Source organism: Coregonus lavaretus (assembly GCF_964263955.1).
Source record: "Coregonus lavaretus genome assembly, chromosome: 7".
NCBI lineage: Eukaryota > Metazoa > Chordata > Actinopteri > Salmoniformes > Salmonidae > Coregonus > Coregonus lavaretus.
In genome coordinates this window covers 30340628-30350647 of record NC_139994.1, presented here as the reverse complement: position 1 = coordinate 30350647, position 10020 = coordinate 30340628, and the positions used below count along the sequence as shown (strand labels likewise).

The 10020-nt window shown below is 42.4% G+C and overlaps 1 protein-coding gene across 2 annotated transcripts; it reads left to right on the top strand.

Moving 5' to 3' along the window:
* The first annotated feature begins 35 nt into the window (after positions 1–35).
* LOC311132882 (sialin-like) lies at positions 36–9570 on the top strand. Of its 2 annotated transcripts, XM_084166245.1 has the most exons (12): positions 36–191; positions 1940–2052; positions 2487–2650; positions 3034–3254; positions 3769–4002; positions 4222–4396; positions 4774–4892; positions 5026–5187; positions 5679–5811; positions 7944–8091; positions 8340–8430; positions 8805–9570. In XM_084166245.1, exons 3-12 carry the CDS (start codon positions 2548–2550, stop codon positions 8970–8972), a joined length of 1554 nt encoding a protein of 517 aa, XP_084022371.1. In that variant the 5' UTR covers positions 36–191; positions 1940–2052; positions 2487–2547; the 3' UTR covers positions 8973–9570. The 2 variants fall into 2 exon arrangements, with proteins under 2 accessions (XP_084022371.1, XP_084022370.1); XM_084166244.1 differs by lacking the exon at positions 1940–2052 and having other exon boundaries at positions 43–191.
* The last annotated feature ends 450 nt before the right edge of the window (positions 9571–10020 follow it).

The following is a 10020-nucleotide window of genomic DNA, read 5'->3' as shown; positions in this document are numbered from 1 at the left end:
AAAATATTTTGGGTCATGTGACCAGAATCGTAAACATTCACAGCACTCTCACAACACTGTTGTTACATTCGCTCTGCCGGGTAGAATGGCTGTAAGGCAAAACTTGGAGTTCTTTACACATTAAATACAACAGGTGCAACGATGCTCGGGACGAACCATAGAGCCTCGCCTGAAGAGTCCCTTTGTTCTAGGTAAGTTTGCTCTATAACTCAAATTCAACAATTATACATTAGCATCTGACAGCTGTACTATTCTGGATCGAATTCTGAGACCTGGCTATCTGTTCTTGTTGTGTACCACTGTGACCAGCTGTTTCAAGTTAAGGTTTCGTTTCACAAGTACATGAATGACTGACTGCTTATAAAGCCTCCAGTGGTGTAATAACATGAGTGTAGTTAGAACCCGTAAAAGCCTAAAAAAATCCTACATTCCTGTAAGTCTGTCATGTAAAATAAACGGAACGATAAGTTGTCATGTTTGAAAAATCTATGCACTCACTAACTGTAAGTCGCTCTGGATAAGAGCGTCTGCTAAATGACTAAAAATGTTTAAAAATATATATAAATGTAAAAAATGTAGTCCCGTGTAGCTCAGTTGGTAGAGCATGGTGCTTGCAACGCCAGGGTTGTGGGTTCGATTCCCACGGGGGGCCAGTATGAAAAAATTAAAATAAAAATAATGTATGCACTCACTAACTGTAAGTCGCTCTGGATAAGAGCGTCTGCTAAATGACTAATACAAATAAATATAAATAAATAAAATGTAGTGAGGCTATGGGATGGGAAATACCCTTAAGTTATGGGGAACAGGTTGTATTTCAAATCCCCGTTTCCAAATCTAATGTCAGATAATGGAGAAGTTATGATTGAAAGAAGACGCAGAGCGTTACTAAAAACACACATACTTATTGTACTAACTTTGGGAGAAGTGAACTTTACAGTAAACACGCACACATTTACATTCACATTTACATAAGATAGCAGACGCTCTTATCCAGAGCGACTTACAAATTGGTGCATTCAACTTATGATAGCCAGTAAACACACACGCACATAAACACGCACATACACACATACCAATGCACATCGATTTTTGAGTCTGTCCATGTGTAATGGGAATTTCTTGGTGAACATAAAGGAGAGATGTAATTGATCATATCAATCAAAATCATTTTGGTTTGATTACAAGTTGCAACAGGGAGACGCCTCCAGCACACAAGCAGAGAAAATGTCTAACATGCCTCTTGGAGACAGGCCTGTTATATTCTAATCAGACAGCACCAAGTGTGCTGTAAACACCAGCCCGAGAGGCTTGTACGAAGTCAAAACAAAAGACAGTGACTTTGCCAGCAGCTACAGAATCATACAGTGTGCATAATGTCGTCAATACTGTAATAATCAGTGTGTCCTCCGTTCTTGTGCCTTCAGTAGCTCTGGCGTCAATCACTATCAAATTATATGAGAAGAATCCATAACACTGAGTAACAAATGTAGTGACCATCAACTCTTTAAAAAATGTGTCACAAATAGAACACTGGTAATCATATGTATTACAGAACAGGAAAAACATATACATATGCTAAGCATTGTGTTAATCACTCTAAAGTGAATAAGAACTTTATTCACCTTAAATTTCCCCACTACACCATGTCAAGAGGCATTACATTATGTCATTCTATTCCACCCCCCTCATCAGCTGAACTGCGTAACATATATTATCTGTTCCTCCAATGGTAACCTGTGAAAGTTTTATTCGTCAGCAGATACACTAGGATCACATCTGCTTTTGGTCAGTCTGCACATGTTACAGTCAGAGTGGAGGAGAGGCCAAGGCTACTGGTTTATTTCATTAGTGGACAGACCTCTATTCTGAGATCAGATTTATTGCGTACTACTTGTCCAGCTCTAAAAATCATGCTTCTGTGACTGACTTTAAATAGGCCATAACTCACCAGCCAGCGTAATACTATTTGGAGCATCATCTGCAGAAGAAGAACGTATGTATGATGCTCTCAAGTCCTATGATCTAGGTCTAGAACCTCAATAACAACAAGTGAGTAACTTTCTGGTCCAACCAGTCCAACTTGTGGTAATTGGTCAAACCTTTTTCTCTATCTAAACATTCCTCAATATAAAGAGCAAAGCCTAATGTTATAATACCGGTACATGTCTATGTTGGATCTCTTTGACTTAGTCAGGTGTTTTGTAATTGTTGCACAATCTGCCATGGATTTTTTAAAAGTCAGTAAGTTGTTATCGTCTGTCTATTGTAGCTAAAGAACTCAATGCTGTTGTCTTGGCATGCTGGGTCAATTACATTGAACACCATAAGGACCATTGACCTGTCTAGTCATGGTCATTATCATATCCAGCCTGTATCTGTAGTCTGTAGTCTTAACACGTCCGTATGTATGTGTGTGTGTGCGTGTGCGTGCATGAGACTGAATGTCTAGCAATTTTTCATGCTGACTCTAGCTCTTTCTCTAGGTGACCTCAGATCACACACACCTCATTCCTCTCTCTGGCTGTCACCTGACTGGTGGTTGCAATGGCTTTACAAAATGGATACTCCATCAACTCCTCCCCACTGGACGAGAGTGGAGAGGCCACACCCCTACTTAAAAAAGAAGTGGTGGACGTTGATGATTCAGGTGTCTTAACTTGTTTTGGTTGCTCTTTTGCGTAGTCAGCACTCAGCAGCATGGATGTGCTAGTAGTGCTTCATTATGTAATGATAACCTTATGATAGTTGAATGAAGTCATATCAAGTGTTTGTCAGTATGGGGCATTGATGTCAATGGGTGACTAAGTGAAAATTTGACCTACGGGAAATTCGGATTCGCCCCTATGATTTTGCTTATTACATCATAACTAACACTGTGCTAGTGAAATAGGTCATTTAAGTGTCAAGTGCTCCTCGTTTGCTAGTGTAGATGTACTACTAGCACTGTCTAAACAGTAATCTTTAAGTCTCAAGTGTTTTCAGATAGACTGTGAGGTGTGATTGTGCACTTGTTGTCATCATGTCTAACAGTACCTCCACAATGTTGCTCTGCACGCTGCAATCTGGCCATCATGATGTTCTTTGGATTCTCCGTTGTCTACGGTCTCCGTGTCAATCTAAGTGTTGCCATGGTCGCCATGGTCAATGGGACCAATAGCCAACCATCTCTCAACAGCTCAGGTGGCCATGAGTGCCCAGTGTCCTCCCACGGGTACGACAATGGCAGCCAAACACCAGACCAACCAGACGGGGTAAGTACCAGCTCTTCCAAAGTATCCACAACTAGACCTATAGTAGTATACTGTACATGCATATTATAGCATATATTATAAACTGGGTGGTTCGAGCCCTGAATGCTGATTGGCTGACAGCCGTGATATATCAGACCGAATACCACTGGTATGACAAAACATTTATTTTTACTTCTCTAATTACATTGGTAACCAGTTTATAATAGCAATAAGACACCTCGGAGGTTTGTGATATATGGCCAAAATACCACGGCAAAGGGCTGTGTCCAGGCACTCCGTGTTGCGTCGCGCATAAGAACAGCCCAGAGCAGTGGTATTTTGGCCATATACCAAAACCCCCTCGGGCCTTATCGCTTAAATATAGCTAATCTATTACAGTACGTAAATAGGCTTCACACAAACATGATGCATGCATACCGGACATACTGCGCATGCTAAGACACTCACAAACTCATATGTAACACTAATGCTCATTTATCTATCTCTCTCTCTTTCTCTTCTCTCGCTCTCTCAGATACCTCAGTACTCGTGGGATTCTTCGACTCAGGGCATGCTGCTGGGGGCCTTCTTCTTTGGCTACCTGGTGACGCAGATCCCCGGGGGTTACCTGGCCGGACACTTTGGGGGGAGTATCTTCCTGGGGGGAGGGGTGCTGGGCACCGCAGCCCTCACCCTCCTCACCCCCCTGGCAGCCCAGCTAGGACCCTACTGGCTGTTTGGTTTACGGGCACTGGAGGGATTTGGGGAGGTAAGAGGCTTCATGTGTGCAGAGTAGGGATCAATCTCGTTCTGTTATCAGCTTTGAACAGGATTAGCATTTGATTGTATAAACAACTGTATTTATGGTATGCATATAGCCAAATTGTCATAATTTTCTGTAAAACACCAAGGTAAATTGTTCATTTCAGTGACATAAGAATGGTTCATTTAAATCAGTGAGTATCGCTCTGGGTTTGTGTGTCCTCAGGGGGTGACGTTCCCGGCCATGATGGCCATGTGGGCTTGCTGGGCTCCCCCTCTAGAGAGGTCTCGTCTTATGACCCTGTCGGGGTCAGGGGCCAACTTTGGGGCCTTTGTAGCCCTGCCCCTCACCGGCTTCATCTGTCACAGTCTGGGCTGGCCCGCTGTCTTCTACATGTGTGGTGAGAGTTGGATAGCAATTACACCCCTCAAACATATACATTCATTACACACCTCAAACATATACATTCCTCCCTACACATACCATATCTGCATTTCTCTGCATACCCAACATTTCAGCTCTTATTTTGTTCTCTTGTGAAGTTTTCACACACATTATACTTTCCCATTTTTTATATCATTCACAATTCTTCTCTGCACACTCTCTTGTTCAGCACAAACACTATACCTGCACAACCTCTTGCTTTGTAAAGATGTCAACAGAATCAGGCTTTTTTCTCACTGTCCCTCTGTCTCTCTCTGCCTCTGTCTCTCTCTCTGTCCCTCTGTTTCTCTCTGCCTCTGTCTTTCTCGCTGTCCCTCTTTCTCTCGTCACCAGGGGTTGCTGGTTGCATTTGGGCAGTGTTCTGGTTCATTCTGGTGTCGGACCAGCCTGGCACTCATCCACGAATCAGCACAAGAGAAAAATATTACATCATCAACTCCATAGGAAAAGAGGTAAGAACATTCTATCTGTGGTGTCCTTAATGACCCTTTGTCATACATTTGTAAATCGGTTCACAATCAATCCCCTTTCTCTCTCTCTTTCTCTAACTCTCTATCTCCTCTCTCTCTCTGCATCCTAACCCAGGGTGGTTCCCATGGCTGGTCAGTGCCTTTGTTACCCATGATGCTCTCTGTTCCCCTGTGGGCCATCATAGTGTCTCAGATGTGTGCCAACTGGGGTTATTACACTCTGCTCACCTCACTACCCACCTACATGGACACGGTGCTTCACTTTGACCTCCAACAGGTGAGACCCAAAGAAATCATATATTAAGTGATACATCATTGATATATATGGACATATGATTTCTATGGGTGACGCCAGAAGAGGAGAGAGACAGAGTAAGATACTTAATTCCAGAGTGCTGTAAAGACCAGATAGGTATAGAAAATATGGTAAGAGCTCCATCTGGTGTTATTAGGCTATGTAGGTAGAGTGTTGCCATATTTCTTACACAAGTGCATATATAGGTGGTAGGACTAGAGAATGACTAAGATTTAGTGTCGTATCAGTATATCACAGTGTACAGGGATAGAACAGGAGTCTCTAGACTTGAATCATGTTGTGTTATTACCTAGGCCTATACTGTGCTGCTGTAGCATTGCTTTAATAAAACATTGGTGAAAGTGATGCCATCTTATCTGGATATTTTATTCCTGCAATGTAGTTGCAATCATTTCTGTTGGTGTTTTTGTTGTTGGTTAATATTGTCTATTTCTTTCTGACTCTCTGTATAGAATGCCTTTCTCTCAGCTCTGCCCTTTCTGGGTGGCTGGGCCTTCTCAGTGATATCAGGTGTAGTAGCAGACAGCCTCCTGGAGAAGGAGCTGTTGAGCGTCACAGCGGTCCGCAAGATCTTCACTATCACAGGCAAGGAGGGGACTTTTATTTTGAAAGGAATTGGTCTTGGTTACTTATGGACTTTACCAGATGTTCGATTGATTGGCTGGTAAAACGTACAAATGTTTGCAACAGGGATTCTTTGGATGTTATTTCATGCAGTGGATATTTTAGTCTTTAGTAATATGTTTTATAACAGAATAGGAACTAATAGAATATTACATTTTAGTCATGAAGAAGACGCTCTTATCCAGAGCGACTTACAGTTAGAGTATCACATACAGTGGGGGAAAAAAGTATTTAGTCAGCCACCAATTGTGCAAGTTCTCCCACTTAAAAAGATGAGAGGCCTGTAATTTTCATCATAGGTACACGTCAACTATGACAGACAAAATGAGAAAAAAAAATCACATTGTAGGATATTTAATGAATTTATTTGCAAATTATGGTCACCTACAAACAAGCAAGATTTCTGGCTCTCACAGACCTGTAACTTCTTCTTTAAGAGGCTCCTCTGTCCTCCACTCGTTACCTGTATTAATGGCACCTGTTTGAACTTGTTATCAGTATAAAAGACACCTGTCCACAACCTCAAACAGTCACACTCCAAACTCCACTATGGCCAAGACCAAAGAGCTGTCAAAGGACACCAAAAACAAAATTGTAGACCTGCACCAGGCTGGGAAGACTGAATCTGCAATAGGTAAGCAGCTTGGTTTGAAGAAATCAACTGTGGGAGCAATTATTAGGAAATGGAAGACATACAAGACCACTGATAATCTCCCTCGATCTGGGGCTCCACGCAAGATCTCACCCCGTGGGGTCAAAATGATCACAAGAACAGTGAGCAAAAATCCCAGAACCACACGGGGGGACCTAGTGAATGACCTGCAGAGAGCTGGGACCAAAGTAACAAAGCCTACCATCAGTAACACACTACGCCGCCAGGGACTCAAATCCTGCAGTGCCAGACGTGTCCCCCTGCTTAAGCCAGTACATGTCCAGGCCCGTCTGAAGTTTGCTAGAGTGCATTTGGATGATCCAGAAGATGATTGGGAGAATGTCATATGGTCAGATGAAACCAAAATAGAACTTTTTGGTAAAAACTCAACTCGTCGTGTTTGGAGGACAAAGAATGCTGAGTTGCATCTAAAGAACACCATACCTACTGTGAAGCATGGGGGTGGAAACATCATGCTTTGGGTCTGTTTTTCTGCAAAGGGACCAGGACGACTGATCCGTGTAAAGGAAAGAATGAATGGGGCCATGTATCGTGAGATTTTGAGTGAAAACCTCCTTCCATCAGCAAGGGCATTGAAGATGAAACGTGGCTGGGTCTTTCAGCATGACAATGATCCCTAACACACCGCCCGGGCAACGAAGGAGTGGCTTCGTAAGAAGCATTTCAAGGTCCTGGAGTGGCCTAGCCAGTCTCCAGATCTCAACCCCATAGAAAATCTTTGGCGGGAGTTGAAAGTCCGTGTTGCCCAGCGACAGCCCCAAAACATCACTGCTCTAGAGGAGATCTGCATGGAGGAATGGGCCAAAATACCAGCAACAGTGTGTGAAAACCTTGTGAAGACTTACAGAAAACTTTTGACCTGTGTCATTGCCAACAAAGGGTATATAACAAAGTATTGAGAAACTTTTGTTATTGACCAAATACTTATTTTCCACCACAATTTGCAAATAAATTCATTAAAAATCCTACAATGTGATTTTCTGGATTTTTCTCCCTCATTTTGTCTGTCATAGTTGACGTGTACCTATGATGAAAATTACAGGCCTCTCTCATCTTTTTAAGTGGGAGAACTTGCACAATTGGTGGCTGACTAAATACTTTTTTCCCCCACTGTATACTGTATATATGTGTTGTTGTTAATTGTGTGAATGGCCAAACCTATGTGTCTCTATTATCAATAGAGAGTAAGTGCAGCTTTTGTATATTGACCATGTATATTGATGTCACAGGAGGCTGCTGAGGGGAGAACGGCTCATAATAATAGCCAGAACGGAGCAAATGCAATGGCATCAAACACCTGGAAACCATGTGTTTGATGTATTTGAGCCCATTCCACTAATTACCATGAGCCCGTTCTCCCCAATTAAGGTGCCACCAACCTCCTGTGATTGATATATATTGTTGACCGCTCCTCCTCCAGGTCTGCTGCTGCCTGCAGCGTTCCTGGTTGCTGTGGGCTACTCCGGCTGCAATGGCGTGTTGGCTGTGACCTTCCTTACCCTCTCTACAACTGTAGGAGGCACCAGTGCAGCCGGGATCTTCATCAACCAGATAGACATTGCTCCACGGTGGGTGTTTATCTATTTGAGATGTCGTCACTTAACTTGTTTCTCTTCACTTCTCTCCCTACTCACCAGTCTTTTCTGGCATGTTTTGGACCTTCACTGAACTGTCTCTCTCTCTTGCACTCTTTATATCACACTCTCAGTCACTGAAGACTGAAGAAGTCACTCACTTACTCACTGCTTTTTCTCTGCTTTTGGATGTTTGGATGTATTTGAACCTCTTTTTTTCTCTCTCTTCCTCTCTTCCTCAGGTATGCAGGGGTGCTTTTAGGAATCACCAACACTTTCGGAACTATCCCAGGTGTGGTCGCACCCATCGTCACGGGTTACCTCACCAAAGATGTAAGCTTTCTGGTGACATTTCCTTCATAATCAAATGTATTAATTCTGTACTACTTTTGGTAAGAATTAAATATATGTAATATATCTACTTATATACAGCCCAATGCAGTAACTTTTAGAAATTAGCCATTAGGAAGATCTCAAGCAGCCCAATTCTGATCTTTCTTCCACTAATTGGTATTTTGACCAATCAGATCAGCTCTGGAAAAGGTCTGATGTGTAAAGATCTGATGTGATTGGTCAAAAGACCAATTAGTGGAAGAAAGATCAGAACTGGGCTGCTTGAGATCTTCCCAATGGCTAATTTCTAAAAGTTACTGCACCCTTGAAGACTGTTATACATACGACTATGTCCCCCCTCCCTCCTGGAACAGCAATCCCTGGCGGGATGGAGGAGTGTGTTCTGTCTGTCGGCCGGGATCAGCGCCGGAGGAGCTCTCATCTACACCTTGTTTGGCACCGGGAAGGTCCAGAAATGGGCCCTGGTAGAGGAGGATCAGGAGCAGGCAGAAACAGAGAGAGACAGATTAATCACTACATGACAGACAGACAGGCAGCCATGACCTAAAGCAGGGTTCCCCAACTGGCGGCCCGCGGGCCGAATTTGGCCCACGGTGGTTTTATTTGGCCTCCCCATGTTTTCTGAGCAACAAATAACTAAAACAGTATATTTTAATTTTTTGAATTTTCATTGTTGGACATAAAAAATGTAAAAACACCAGGAAATCAGCTCCAAGTCATTTTAATTTAATAATCTGTTCCCAAGTATTTCTACGCATAATAGAGAGGCACGTGATCATATACAAATGTAAGCAACGTTTGAAATTATTATGTTTTAGTCAAATTTAGTCTGTTTGGGCTTCTTGCGGTCAATTTGCAGTCTACAAATTATTTTGAATTATGTTCCGGCCCCCCTACCATCCGCTCAAGAAAAATGTGGCCCGCAGCTGAATCTAGTTGATGATCCCTAACCTAAAGGGAATAGGACCTGTAAGATATAAACTGACCTCAGGTTAACTTGACTCACCATCAGGTGGTTTTAAAAAAGATGGACCAGTGCATTTGAACAGTCTCTTAGTACACTGTGTTGGGATGGGACCCTATATCAGATACGATATTAAAATGGCCTCTTGAAATTCCAAATGCCTTTCTTTAGTATTGTTTACAACTATCTGTTTCTGACCATGTTTCGTATTTATATACAGGATGAATCGTTATGCCTTTTATACTCAAATCAAAGAGCTTTACGTTTGAGTTTGAGTTTCTTTTTCTTTTTACAGGGACAGTGCACATTAATCAACGTTTCAGTAAAAGTGCCGGTTTTAGCCAGCTGGCTAATTTTCAACAGCAGTCCCTGTGCAGGTTATTAAAAACGATTACAATAACAATACAGACAAACAATGAGCAGTGAGCACATGCAGAGCAACATAGGACAAGCAGCACACAGACAGAGCAACAGCACAAAAAGCAACACAACAAAATCCATAAAAGCAACAAAGTGTTTCCATACCTCACAAGCTACAGACAACAGATAACATGGAAAGCGGCAATACACAGCTAGGGATTATGTTCACAAGTCTGATTGGCCTT